At 40.7% G+C, this 15,732-nt stretch overlaps 1 protein-coding gene across 1 annotated transcript; it reads left to right on the forward strand.

The window, feature by feature from the left end:
- The first annotated feature begins 26 nt into the window (after positions 1-26).
- Positions 27-6,855, forward strand: LOC142579417 (steroid receptor RNA activator 1-like). Its single transcript, XM_075689571.1, has 6 exons — positions 27-67; positions 414-590; positions 3,533-3,732; positions 5,337-5,445; positions 6,352-6,422; positions 6,484-6,855. The coding sequence occupies exons 1-6, from the start codon at positions 49-51 to the stop codon at positions 6,574-6,576; spliced, it is 669 nt and encodes a 222-aa protein (XP_075545686.1). The 5' UTR covers positions 27-48; the 3' UTR covers positions 6,577-6,855.
- The last annotated feature ends 8,877 nt before the right edge of the window (positions 6,856-15,732 follow it).

Below are 15,732 nucleotides of genomic sequence, written 5' to 3' on the forward strand. Positions count from 1 at the left end.
AACACATAAATACAGGAACATGTACGGGATGCACGTGCCATAACAAACATGGCGGCGCTCAGGCCAGGTAATGTCTTGTTTCATTTTCGCGTTCTACGCAGCTCATTTGTGTCTTCCGTTAGTTTGAGGCGTGTTCGTTACACCATATCAAACGTTACGTTTTCTAAAAGCCGTGACAGACTTTCTTCCTGCTAGTACTCGCGTATCGATGGCATTCTTAGAGTTATATCAAACGGTACGCGTGGAAGTTCCACGCTGACGCAATTGAAACCAGCTGTAACCAGAAATTGAAACCAGATGTAAAGTACATCGGACAACTCTAAGCAGCAACGCGCCCGGAGATGTTATAAAGCTTCGAAGTTTTTGCAACGCCTCGTCGCAGCACTAACATTCGTTTTCTGGACACTAATTAGGGAATGATGACAAGGCGTGGAACGATCCTCCAGTGTTCGCCTACACTGACGTCCAAGGCACACCCGCCGCAGCGGCGCCCAAGAGGAACCTTCTGAACAAGAGGGTACCCTTTCCCCAGGATGGTATAAAGCCTCAGAATGTCCCGTCTGCGACTGGCACAGCGCCGCCTCCTTCAGGTCTGTTCCGAAGGGGCTTGCTTACCGTCCTGACATGAAACTGCTATCCATTCATTCAACACTGCGCGAGAATAAGGGGAAGTGAGAATAAAACCAAGACAGAATCCTTTGTGCTCGTCCTGCTAGTCATTCGCAGAAGCTGTCCCTGCGACAGCTTCTGACCATTTGCACTTATATTAACTAAGCTCATTCATCAAACAAAGAAGGGCCTGTTAAATCGACAAAAGGCGTTTTAACAACTGTAATAAATAGCAAGACCTCTCTTCTTCAACGAAAGTACTGCAATCCCCATGCACGTCATTTGGTTTCAATCGCTTCCGAGGTGATCGAGCTGCCTATTTGCTAGTAGGTCCGGACATGACGTAATTACCGTGTTCTGGAGCTGGCTCCGTTCTTCCAGTGGTGATAATAAGTTCAGCAATGATCCCATGGCATTAATATTACGGACTTGAACAGCAGTGTGGGCGAGCTAGCTTTGCACATTTATAGTCAGTACCGATTCTCCTGTTACATGACATGAATGGCTACTTACCTTAAAGGGCCAGCAAAATAATACTGACCTTGATTCCTATCGGTTGTTTTAAGCATATTCACTTGCTCTAATTATGAGATCGTAATCCTTGGAGCAGAGCCCTGTATCTGTCCTTGGATGAAGAAAGGACTGCTAAAATTAATTAAAGATAGAGGCTTTTGGCACACTAAAGTAAAGTCACGTAGGGGTAACAAATACTATGAACAAAAATTTCATATGGCTCGAAATATAATAACTAGCACTATACGTATTCATAAAAAAAGAGTATTACACAAATTTAATAGTCCGTAATTCCAGTAATTCAAAGGCTACATGGCACATTATCAACTCGGTAATTAAACCATCGGTTAGAGAATATACAATGCCAGACTTGAAAATCTTAGGAATATCTATGGAATGCCATCCAGCAGGCCCGCGAGGCGGCGGTGAGACAACACCTCGACATCCCCACGTGGGAGACCTAAGGCCCCGTCGGTGAAAGCTCTGCAGGACTACAAATAAAGTTGTTACCAACCAAAATCTATGGAATCCCTAGTATCGTCGTTTAACTCGTACTTCTGTACGATTGGTCAAGCAATATTTAATACTGTACCTCTTGTTTCGTCTATTACTTATCCGGAAAGGATGACAAACTCATTTGTATTGTAAAGCATTGTATTGATATACTGTGCAAGCCATTAGAAAAAATATTCAATCTCTCTTTCTATAATGCAACCTATCCAGACTTATTAAATATCAGTAAGGTTATTCCAGTTTACGGAAATGGGGGCCATAATTTGTTATAGAACTACCGTCCTATATCTGTCTTAAGCTGCTTAAATACCGTGTTTGGAAAACTTATCGCCCCACAAATCACTTCATTTCTGGAACGTGAATCCATTTTGTCTTATTGCCAGCATGGTCTTAGAGCTAAAAGATCCACAAACACAGCAGTATTAGCTTTGTCTGATTACATAAATTCTCACTTGAACAACAACAAAAGTGTCCTAGGGATATTTATAGATGTGCAAAAAGCCTTTGACACTGTAGATCATGACATACTGCTAAATAAGTTAAAATGCTATGGTTTCCGAGGTCTAACTCTTCAATATTTCCGTAGCTATCTCAATAACAGAAAACAACTAGTTGCCATTGCAGATACCAAATCTGAAGTTTCTGACATTGTTATAGGGCTCCCACAAGGCTCGGTACTGGGGCCTTTTTTTTTTTGTTTTTGTAAACGATCTTCCTGATGCCTTAGAAAACTTCTCTGCTGTGATGTATACAGATGACACTGTTTTACTTTGTGCGCTAGGCTCCTTGGACAAAACATTTCAAGTGGCTAATAATCAACTTGGAAGTGTTAACCAGTGGTTCGTGTCAAATAAGTTAACTCGGAATACCAAGAAAACTAAATATATTCTCTTTACTTCTTCATGGAAAGCACCTCTAAGGGAATGTCATTCACTTTCTCTAAACCATAATATACTTGAGTGGGTGAGTTCAATTCAATACTTGGGTGTCACACTAGATAAACTTCTTCATTGGAAGCCTCACATTGCATTGCTGTGTAAAAAGTTGAGCAAAGCTTGTTTTATGCTGTACAAATGCCGTTATAACTTCGACACTATCACTCTGAGAGCAATTTACTTTAGGATATTCCATAGACATTTATCCTACTGTATTGCATCTTAGGTTAACATGTACGTTTCATATGTAGAACCTATTGTACTTCTCCAGAAAAGGGCCTTGCGATTTATGACTTTCTTGGATTACAATGCTAAATGAATGCTGCTGTTACAAAGTTTAAACATACTGCCTTTCAATTTATTACTGAATTTTAAAACTGCACTGCATACTCATAATAGCATAACCACTAACTGCCCTTTGAGTTTATCTAATTTTTTTACATTCCAGAAGCAATACATGCAGCACACTTAAGGGAAATTTTCTCTTGCCAAAAATGCATAATGCATATGGAAGGAGAAAGTTAAACAACACTGGAGCACTCCTGTGGAACAGCTTGCCATTGGAACTAAAACAAGCAAAATGTTTTTAAATATCAGTGAAATACCATTATCACTCACTACTATTATCTGCACAGGGTATTAATATCGCTGGTGTACACATCTGTTTTTCACTTGCAGTGTATAGTTGCTACATACAAATTCCTTGTTGTAGCTATTACACGTACCCTGCCTTGTGTTTAAAAATGAATATTTATGTATATATGATTTATTTAAACTTTGTCCTGTTGCCGTTATGATTGTAAATAATAATTAGCATGGATCCCAACTAGCCTTGAGCTAGGGATTCAGATGTCCTGTACATTATTTCATGTGTACTTTTCCTATTTTGAATAAACTTCAAATGACAACGACACAACATGAGCATTGTATTATCCTGATTTTGTTTGCATTTTTTTCTTCAGGACAAGCAACATCATCTGGGCTTTTCAAAGCAGCCCATTCAAGTGACCTCACAGAAGCTAGTAATAGGGCTGACCAAAAGGAGGCAGTAGAGGTAAATGATACTCCCAAGGCAACCCCGGCCTGTTCCCCAGAAAACATCAAAGAGGAGACTCTAAGCAACCTCAACAAAGCTGCCATACAGTATGCACAGAACATGGAGGTTAGTGTGAATCAGCTTTTCTGCCTCGCAGCTTGTGCAGTGCTAAAACAAAAAAAAAGAAAAATAATAAGACTCGCACCTTTTCGTCCCCTTACCTCCTCCACCGCATTCATCCCGCCATTTACCTTTCTCCCTCTTGTAAATTCTGTGTCTCTCCCAAAGCAGACTTAAACCACATCATGTGGGGGTGCCCTAAGCACCCCCTTCCGCCTTTTCTCAAGCAATTAATATCTAGTGAGGAGCAGTGGGGGGCTGCCTTGCGCAGCTCCAGGCCCAATCTTCAGGAGGCCATCCTGGAGTGCGCTGAGAGGATAAAGGAGGCCTACTTCAAGTAGTTCCTCCCCCCACCCTCTATTCCATTGCCCCCTTCCCTTTAAAGAGGGATAAAGTTTTTAATCATGATCATCATAATAAATACAAAATTATTTCACTTATATTAACTGTACTCTTGCTCTAAAGGTGAAGATAAAAGTAGCCCATCATTTTTTTTTTCCCCTCTGTTGTGTGTTTACTATTTTGAATGGTGCATTCATTGTAAGCAGACCATAATGTTACTTTGTGTAAACTCGGGCCCCTCCACAACAAAGTAATATTTATTACAAAGGATTCCATATTTACTGGCTGAATCACTACCTTTTATATGTTTTGTGAATGCCCCTGAAGTGAACCCAAATACAACGAATTTGACTCTACATCAAAGAAACTCGGGCATCCTCAACAGCTGGTTTGCTACTTTAGAATGAGCACGTACAGCACCAGTCATCAACACCACAACAAAGACCACACAATAGGTTCTTCAGTCCACAGCAGATACAGTACCTGCAAACCCTCCACCCTTGCTTTTGTTTTCCACCTAGAGCTGATTATATTGGAACTGATAACGGACAACATCGTTGAAGCCACCAAGAGTGGGAAAGAAGCAAAAGCCAACAAGGGAGGGTTTAGCGGCATTCGGTGTTCTGAAGCTCTACTTTGCGTCACCCTCGGATTTCGTCATCAAGCTTGCTGGGAACCTTGGTGCTGTAAGGTCAACTGCAGTCGCACATTTCGTCAGTTGAAGATTGTAGAAGAAAATTGGTGACTTACTTCACTAAGTGTGTCTTGAATTCACATTAATTGGAGGTTTTTGTTTGTTGAACATGCTTAGCTGACTCTGTTCCGAGAAAGAACAGCGCTTCAAGATGGGACACAAAGGAGGAACCACAGCGGCTTGAAGTGCTGTCCTTTCTGTGATAATGAATCAACTAGCCTGTCAGTCAATCTGTTCCAAGCAATATGGTGTTCAATCTTTAGATTGAAGTGACCTGAATAACGAAGGATTTTGGAGGTCCTAAGCATTTCAATGTAGAGGTATTTGACTGTCGTTGATACCAAATGAAGTTTTATTGTAAGGTGTGAGAAATGTTTTGCCAAATCTGACATGACATTGTGAGCACAGCAAAACATTTTGTTCGGTACGTTTCTCACATGCACTTGGCAATGTGTGCTAAAGAGACAAAACATAGTAATGCAGTATATGTACTTATAATAAGCATGAGGCAATGCAGTATTCACTCTAGGAGATCACTCAGTCTAGACTGTTAATGCTGGCTTTTTAATTTCAGAAGAGAAAGCAAGACGATGTAAAAAAGCGCCTAGATTTATTCAAAAGTGTTTGGGAGGAAGGAAAGCTCAGTCTACCAGTACAACAACGAATGCACGAGTTAGCACTGGGTGAGTCTGAAGCTCTACACTCATTTGTCAATTCTATTTCATCACAAAGTATCTACGCTTCATAACTGTAATTTACTGGAAGCTTGTTTCATATCTGGAGTGGAATGTTAAAGTGTTTTACTGAGAAACATGTACACAGATCACAGGTGCTACCTTAGCTGTAACAAATTTGCTCTGTCTATGGTTCCCTTCCTTGCCATGTAACAAACGAAGCAGGCATGTTGTTGCCAACATTTTATTGCTTGTGCGGCATCAGCTGATTACTCGTGATTAAAAGAATCAATCCTAATTAGAGTGTTAAATGATTAATTCAAGGTTAGTCAGTAAATCGCACAGCTCTACAAACCTTATATTATCTGCACTCGTATCGATTTGTAAGTTTTAGAACACACGTAATCAGGCACACACATGTTATTTGCAACACCCCCTTGTAGGTAAAGACAAGCATTTGCTTCCACCCATGCTTTGCATTATGGTGGAAAAAAAAAAGATTAATACACAAACATGCGATAATACACACACAAGTAAGAGCACTCCTGAAAAAAAAATTTCCATTTCCTCATCTGCATTAATTGCTCATGCTTATCTGCTGGGCCAGAGAAAACAATTTTATTTACAACAGCAAAATAAGGCAAACTAGACCTCTGAGTGTAAAACTTGGCTTATTTCTCCGCTTTCTTTATCCATGTTAAGGCAAATGCAAAATCATCACACATGGAAGCTGTGCTAATTCAGTATCTATTAAAAAAATAAAAAATCCAAGAGCACTGTCAATTGCTGTCAAGACACTTGGCACAGTAACTCATGCGCAGAAGCTGTGTCCCTGTAGCTTTCCCTTTATTGCCACAAAAAGCTGTCTGCAAGTATATAACAGACCTCATTTTGTATTTTTGCTCTTTCCCTTAGAGCTTCTCAATGGAAATCACGAGAAGGCAAACACACTTCATGTTTCCCTAATGGTGGACTACGTAAGTGAGGTGAGCTTGCTAGTGTCGCTGGTCGCATACCGCCCGCTGACCCCCGGACATTTCTTTACAGGTCAGTCAGTGGATGCTTGGCATCAAGCACCTTATCTTGGCAGCCCAGGCAGCACAAGAAAAGCCTGCTAGTGATGCACAGGAGTCCACTTGACCTCTGCTGAAACAGTGTTAGACATGTGGAAAAGCCTGCTGAAACAGGCTCCTTTTGTTTTAAAAGGAGGCCGTTTAATGCACATTAAGAAAAAGGAAGTGGGCAACTTTCTCCTGTGAAGGCAATATTTGGGTAAATTTTCTGGCCTTCAAATACGAGTGGAATTTCAGACATACACTTATGCCTAATGCCATTTGTTGTGGTTATAAAGTGCTGCAAAATTTAGGAATTGAAAAGCATTTGTGATATGCTTTCTTGATAAAAGCTTTTGTGAGCTGACTTTGGTGTTGTTTTACTTGGCTGCTTTTTTAAACTGTTGCTGCAAACAATGTATTGTATGTTGCTACACCCTTTATTTTGCAATTTAGCTCCAGTCATGGTATTAGTTGTGAATTGCACTTTACCTGCAAGTGATGCTCTCTGCAAAGCACACTAGTACAGACAAAGGGGCGGCTTGTATTGTGGAGAAGCGAACTTGCAATATTTTGCTACAGGGACTGTTTATTGTACAGGGCACTTATTGTTATTAGGATACACAGAAATGATCACAGCAAGAAAGAGCTAGCTGGCAACAGTCACCAGGGCCACAGCACCTGCTTGCCCTGGAAGGAAAAAGGCACATAGGAGGAGGACAGTAAATAAAGAATAGAAGAGAGAGTTAAAAGAGAGGAAGGGGGAGGGGGCATAATGAGTGAAAAGGAGGAGATAATCAAAGCAAGGGACGAGTATATAAAAAAAATGAAAGCATATACTGGGAAACAACACAAGAATGAGACATGCATGTGTGTAACACACAACAATGTTGCATACAACTGGCAGATGGTCCACAGATTAGCATAAAATTATACCACATCAGTGACCATCGGGAATCTTAATTTGCCAACTCTAAAGAGACGCTGAAGGAAAATAAGTCAAGTTAGATCTAAAGATTAGGCTTCTGTAATAACGTATTCGTCATTTGCAATGAGAACAGAGCTTTTGCAAGTGAAAGAATTGACAAAAATGGAAAATTGGAATGGCGTCACCGATTTATGGATTGTATGGCACCTCTCATGTGACATCGGCTTTGGTTCATTCAAAGGGAACAGCAGAGGGGCGACGTGAAGTATGTGCATCAGCTTTTCTAATTTGGTGCAGATGATCCAAATTGAGGAGCAGCATGCAGTGAAGCCTTACGGTGCAATTTTCTATGCAAGGAAGTCATAAGCTAAACCTCACTATAATGAAGCCTGTAAAATTCGGCACTTTGCATCTTTATATTGAAATGCGATTTTTTATTTTTATAAGTACAGTTGCAGATGGGTACTTTTTTTTTACCCGGAAGGAGCCATAAAATTTTCAAATTTCTTGGGCAATTAAAAAAAGCATATTTTAATGAGAAAAAATTAATTTTGTTGAATTTGAGAAGTAGGTGATCTTAGTACGGTTTCATGCTGTGTCGACGATATCTTCACATGGGTGGTACGAAGCGAAGCATGGGAAACTTTCATGTCTACTTCACAGCCACGACTGACTGTGTTGCGGTGTTGCTGACATTGGAATGACGCTAACTTGAATACGAGCGCAGGCACAAGGGAGCCAATGCTTCATATGCATTTCGCTTTAACGCGTCTCCGAAGCTCGAGATTATGCAACCTCCAGCACTCAATGTGTGGGAGACAGCGCACATGAAGCCATGGCTATCTCGCTTCACCGCAAACCGTGGCACCGACTGCAGATTGCCTCTAAACCAGTGCGCGCAGGCCGCGTATGCGTTCAGCCACGCTGACAGCTGTGCACAGCCATGCCCGAGTTAGAGGTGAAGATGCGCACTCGCCTCACTGATCTATGTTTAGTACATATCAGTGGCTCACTCGGCCCGCACTCCCCTCTTTGTACGCACTTGATCACGCTACCGTGCGCTCCCTCCCCGTGTTGCTAGCGCGTGAGTACAGCGTGCATAAGTTCGGCCATATTTTACAACTTGCCCTCGCATGCTTTTCCACGCACCCACAGTGCAGTCCCAAGAATAGACCCACAACATACGGTGCGCGGGCCGTGATAGGATCTTATCGTTGCACTTGGAACATTATACGAAACATGACGGGTGAGAGTCACTGCTGCACTTTGGCAGCTGCTCTGTCACGCTGCACGCGATTTGAGAGGTGCATTTGCAAGCAGCCACATGTAATTAAACCATTTGACCAACTGCATCCGTGGCAGCTTCCACTTATTTCATCGGCATTCCTGCGTGGCTGCAGTGAAATTTCGTTATGTTTAAACACACTTTGTTCTATTGAGATTCAAAATGCATGGACTAGAAAGAATAAAAAAAAAAATCCCCTTCCATTCCATCCTGTGAAATTGGATGTACAGCGAAGCTGGTGCGGATGTTAGACATTACACAAGCACCACCACCACATGCAACATACATCATGCACGCACGCACGTCTGCAGAAGCGAAGCATACGTCCTCATTCTTCTAGGCCGTACGCCAAGTGCAACTGCCTTATTGAAATAAATTAATATTTAAAGCTTATTTGCATCAGAAAATGCATGAAGTACGACTTACACACAAGCTGCAGACATGATAGTTCGAATTGTTATTCGAATATATGAGAAAACATAAATATGTTATGTAGAAACTGGAAGACAAAGCCCTTTTCCAGCTGCTGTTTGAGGTCTGTCCGAGTGGCCGCAGTGGTGGTACCATTAGCACAGCATACATCCTCATTCTTGTAGGCCCTCCGCCTAGTGCAAGTGTGTTATTGAGCCTGTTGAATTTCTCAAAGTAAAATGTGTCAGAAAATTCATAATGTATGATTTACAACGTACAGACATCATAGTATCCAATCGTAATTCAAGTTTAGGGGAGAAGAATTCTGTTATGCAGAAACACAAACCCCTTTTCTAGCTGCCCTTTATTGGGTGAGCACGCCACAAAAAAATCCCGACCAACTAGAAGCTAACAGTTTCGCTGTAATATATTTCATTTCATTTATTTTTTCACCTTAAAGGCCCGGAGGCATTGCATATATAAATGTTTTGTTGTCATAAGAATTTCCTTATATTGAAGTTCGTTGCATCAAGGTTTGACTGTATTGGCGTGCAGAAAATTATCGACTCCTAGATGAATAATCCATGAATCTAACTCAGTTTAATGTTTTTCTTTAGTGTCCCTTTAACTCTTTCGTTACTGTGCCTACAGAAATTGATCAATTTGATTGAAAGTTTTTCTAAACACTATTAAATATTACTGTTGGAATTCTACTAGCAACATCATGCACTGTCTGAAATGATGACTAAACTTGAACTATTTGTCAGATTGAGGAATCTGGGATAACAAAACTTCGACCAGAGATATTTTCAAAGCTAGCCTACAGTGCTCTTAGCACTTCTTCAATAAAACGATGCAGCATTTGCACTTTGGTCGACTCTGCAACAATAATTTTCAAATGACAGCAGCAGTGAAAACACCATCTTCTCTCACGTTGTCTTTTCCCATGCAATGTCTAGACTATTTAAACAATATCTCAAAAAACTCTAGGTGCTCTTGAGTGCGTGTCATCTTGATAATAGTGTTTGACAAATGTCAAGTGCAACTTTATTTTAGCCACTGTGGGCTGCTTTTACCCATCAGCGTTTCAACAGCATATGTACAAATTATTACCAATGGTCCTTCCCGTTGTGTGGAGTTTTCGCTCATACAAGAGCACAGTCAATTTCAGACCAACCTTCAACCAAAGCTTGACTAGCAGTCTAATCTCTTACTTTTTTTTAACCTTGACTGTGCAAGTGTACTTATTCATTACTGTAAAATATTGTCAACACTCCAAATTACTGTACAGCACTGTACAGGAAATTAACAATGGACATGTAGGCTCCAGCGCTGGTTCAACACTCATAGACCACCTTGTTTGCATAGAGCAGCTGATAAAACGCAATAATCAATTCTAGACTTCTGCATGCTGCCTGACCTGACAACCATTGCTTCGTGAGCCTAAAGAATATAGGGGTGTGCGAATAGTGATTTTTGAAAGCAAATCGAATGTCAGATACTTTTCAAATAATTTTCAAATAATGAACAGCCATTATTACAAATAATGTAAAATGATGTTCACATCCCAATATTCTTAAAGTTAGCAAATTTTTGTCATCACATAGTATGTTAGAAAGCGTTGCTTATTAAAAGCACAAACAGAGCATTAGAAGCAAACAAATAGTTTGTTTGCTTGAACAGAGCTCTTCAGAGAGTGCGAATCATCACTGTACAGCCTCTGAAGTATGGCTACCTGAGTGACATAGCCTGTTCCACTACACAAATTCTCATGTTTTATGTCTATACTATGCCTACAGGAGCAAAAATTTACCGTACCTTTGCTCCAGCTTTATGTTTATTTAGGTGCAGTTGACTTTTTGCAATATTCTAAAACCATTCAATAAATACTCGCATTTACGAATAGTGACTATTCTGTTTGAAGACTGAATAGAATGGGACATCATCCGATTTGTTTGAGAAAGATTTGAATATTCGCACAACCTAAAGGACTAAAAGAATGCAGTAAAAAGCAAACGAGGTACCTACTGCAATGTGTAAAAGCAAACGCTCCCTGTACCAATAGGAACTTACCCGTTTTCACATTAGCAAAGCTACTGCTTTCCCACATAGCATGGGCATCACTAAGGCTAGTATTGACATCAACAAACCTTCATAGTAATGTTTTTGCGTGATCTGACTTACGAAAGTTTGTAACTAGAAGCCAGGTGCATATTTTGTGTATTTCAGATTTCTTTTATTCTCAGTACTCATACTAAAAATAGCAAATTATTACTTTTGTGTTCCTTGAGGTTCTTCTCTGAAGTTTCACATGAGAATTCTCAGAAGCTCTCTGAGCAATTATTACTGCTTTAAATCCATTCAAAACACCAGTGATCAGGCTATAATTTATTTTGTCTTGAAATAGAATGTTGAAGCATAAAAGCACCGAAAGGGAGCTCAACTCTTGCAATAACAAAAGAGTTAAGGGACCGTCAAGTTAAAAAAAGTAAGAGCCTGATAGGACATGGTCGATAGTATTCTCTTCGTGACTGGGGCACACTAGCCGCCCAAATTTTTAGTGCTTGAAGTATAGGAAATCTCATTTGTCACAGTTTGCATGTCACACATTTCTGAAAACAGTGTGCTCTACACAATAGTTTGTTCCCCTAGTTCTAGTGAACTGGTACAGAGATGGGGGGGCCCAGTCTTCTTGGAAAATTGATTGGAACAACTGCCCCCACAAAGGGAGTGTTTGCTTTATGTACTAGCATGACTGTGTGTAGTCAGCGTGCTATGCGCTAAACAGTTAAAAAAGAAAGGTCGGCACTTTACCGAACATTTATATATATATTTAATTTTTTTCACAAACAAATTTTGCAGTTGAGAATTTTTTTTTTACTTCAAGACAGTGTAAAACTCTATTTGTTCCTCACTCAATGAAGTGCTGCGGTGCAAGCTGCATTCAAATAGTAAAACTACGTGGCACAAAAATAATTTCACACTATTGTCAGTGCATAAACAACAGCATGGAGAAAGGAAAGAAACGGTAAAATTGAAGCCCAGAAAGAGTCTGCCCAACACGTGGTTATGTCATGGCAAGTTTTAGAGTCTTGCATCGTGGCACTCGGCGCATGCTCTTCCAGGCAATGGCTGCGACGGCAACATGGGGCTGCCACAGTGACAAGGTTGCACGAAAACGATAACTGTATATGTTGCAATAAATGACCAACGGTGAACAAGCATATTGTTACAATATGTACAGAGAGTGGTTGGCACAGCACCTTCGAGCACATCGACTAAAACCTACCGGAAACCATGCACACAGGGCTGGGTCCAAGTGCAGAGTCACAGGTAGAGCCGAAATTTTCTGAGCGAGAAAAGGCGAAGAGGATGGCTTCATGGAGAGTTCACTCGTGAAGGCTGGCTTCATGAAGCAAAGCTCCCTCTTAATTTATTGCCTTCTTTCATGAACAACAAGAACTTACACAGACCTTTTTGTGTCTTTTTCCCATGCAGTATTCAGCCCACAAACAGTGAATGAGTACCAATATTGCCAAGTACATGCACATCAAGAAATGTCGCCGACAACGAACGCGCTTCTCTTTTCAGTCACTGTTGTGTCAAATGTTACTCTTACCCATGAGCTAAAAGGCCACTTTCACCATGGTTTAATGAAACTGTAGTTAAAGCCTACAGCAAATTTAACTACTATTGTACATGCAGTTACCATAATTTAGTTGTTTAGCTATGCATAACTTAACTGCAGTCAACATAGCCATTTAACCAGGATATTCAAGATTCTCCCACTACTTCACTTTACAAACCTTTGTATGAAGCATCTTGGCACAGAAAGTGACTGGCTCACTCCCTTTAACTATTGTTCAAAGAAACTGGAAAAGCAATGTTCCTTGCAAATTTCCTTCCTCCTCACACTTAATTAGGTGAAACCATCCAGATTCACTTGTGGCAGGGTGCATGAAGTGAGCCTAGCTGTTATTACAGTGAATTAATTGAGTCATTCATCTTCCAGATATTCAGCAGCGAATAAATGCAACAAACATTAATTTTAGTCTCTCATACATATAGTACCAACATACCAGGTGTTCTTTTTTTTTTAACTATAAAGAAATTGCCTGAGGCAGCAGACAGCATAATTCTAGTCCTTGGGCTGGACGGATCACATAGAGAATAATAATAATAATATTTGGGGTTTTACGTGCCAAAACCACTTTCTGATTATGAGGCACGCCGTAGTGGAGGACTCCGGAAATTTTGACCACCTGGGGTTCTTTAACGTGCACCTAAATCTAAGCACACGGGTGTTTTCGCATTTCGCCCCCATCGAAATGCGGCCGCCGTGGCCAGGATTCGATCCCGCGACCTCGTGCTCAGCAGCCCAACACCATAGCCACTGAGCAACCACGGCGGGTGATCACATAGAGAGGTTGACATTACTTTCACAAAAAAATCAAGATGCACCGTAGACCAATTAACAAATGTATGATAATTAAATTTTTCATTACTTCACCGCACATGGTGCAACTTAATAATTGTAGATGGCTTTGAAATATTCATTTTCAAAGTTTACGACAACATACATGGGTGCACCACTTATTTTTGTGCTTCAATGCATAAAACATCATTTTGTTGAAAAGAGTAAGTGGAAGAACAGTGAATTTTTACCGCACGTTTGACGGCTCACATCTTGAAACCCACACCATCCTTGGAGTTCGGTCCAAGTGGATATGCCTTGCGATCTCACCGGCTACAATTTGTAAATTGCAATATATGCTGTAATTAGTTTAAATCTCAATTAGTAATTTCTTTTTAGTTAGTCAATTATGCATGTTGATTTCCCATACAAGTAATGTTTGCCTCTTCGGGTAATTATGCTATCTGCCACAAGCAATGATTAAAGGAGTATTGACAAATTTCTTTTGTGTTTATTACTTTATCAGATATCCCTTGACCCAGTATTTCAATTCTCCAAGAGCACAGCAAATAATTACATTTTTTAATACAACAATTTTAAAATGTGAAAAAGGTTACCTATATCTTCATCGAAACCTGTCGTGGCGGTCTTGTGGTGCCACATACCACTGGTGTACACACACCGTGGCTGTGGCGCCTAAAGCACAGTCTTTTCAGCATTCAACAGGACAATAAGGGAGAGCGCATCCCCCTATGTTTCCAAGAGAAGTGAACAATCGGAGGGGCCAGTTTGTCAGCTTTCGGCGACACAGTCGTATGGTCTTCTACCACCACAACCTGCCACCTTCGATTACGGTGATGCGAAAAGTAACCTTTCCCAAGTCTAAAGCTGCATTGTGCTTGACAAGCCATTTGGGTAGGCTGTACAAAAGGTGCTGTAATTATTAATTTGTGGTGCTCTCGAGGAATTGAAATAGAGGCTTCGTATTGCAACTATCGCAACAGCTACCTAAAAAGAAGCAAGAAAAAGGGGACACAAGATTTTCGTGTCAGTACTCTTTTAAAAATTCTGTATAGTCTAAAAACACACCTCATATAGTGACAGCTATCAGAAACCATCTTACACAAGACTTTGTTTCAAAAAGCTTTTTATTGCCCTTTTGCACGAGGCAGAGCACACTTGTAACTTCAACAAACTTTTTCAAGAAACTGTGATGGCTTGTTCAGCCAAACATCTAATGAAACTCCACATGAAAAACATTGCTAAAATATAATGAAATTAATGTTTTTGTGACATGCAAGATTAAAAATAATTTGTTGTGATGAGACTATTAAAATGGTCATCCATTTGCTACAAACAGTGAACTGTGTGATGTAGCTTTTAAGCCGTGCTGCACAGGAGGTTGTAATCCTTTGGAGCCTATAAAAATGTTATGTACAGCCCACATTTTAGCAACGAGAATGGCATGGCTAAAAAGAGCAAGTCCACTTTGCCACTTGACCAGTATTTCCATTGCTAATTTGTATGGCACAGCTTCTGTAGTGCTTAAACATCACACACATACATACGATGCTGCTCGTCCTGTTGTATGCCGTCTCACAAGGAACTAACAGTTGAAACTACTGCTGAAGAGTATGTTACAGTGCCAGATGACACACAGATGGTATACTGGCCAATGCTACTAAATTACTGCCAGCTGTCAAAACCAGCCTAAGAGCCCCGGGAAAAGAAAACTCTTTTCTGCCACTTGTTACGCCAAACAGAATGGCAGTCTCAGATGATCACTTTTGGGGATACTTTCACTGCCGAATAATTTGGTGCCTATGAACAACAGCGTTCCCGACACAACACCAAGCATGCTGTCTTGGCACAATGTGTTCAGTGTCCAGAACTAGTCACGCAAAATATTGAGAAAGTGAGCATGTCCCAGAAAGTGATTGCCCAAGAATACCACTCCTGGGCTAATTCAGTCGCATGTACTGCCCCACAGGAGAAAACAAAGGGTGGTCACACATATCGTGGTTTCCAAACACAGCACCCTCTTTTTAAACTTTGTCACACTTGTCGCCACGGAGCAGATAATGAAGGATGGTCGTGCCTTGTCTCACAGATTTGGAGCCTGTGCAGCATCTCTGAGGCCATGTCGCGCTTGACCCCTCTATGTTGTTTGCTGCGCGATAGTAGGTGCAGAAGGCAATGGAAAAGC

Source organism: Dermacentor variabilis, chromosome 4 (assembly GCF_050947875.1).
Source record: "Dermacentor variabilis isolate Ectoservices chromosome 4, ASM5094787v1, whole genome shotgun sequence".
NCBI lineage: Eukaryota > Metazoa > Arthropoda > Arachnida > Ixodida > Ixodidae > Dermacentor > Dermacentor variabilis.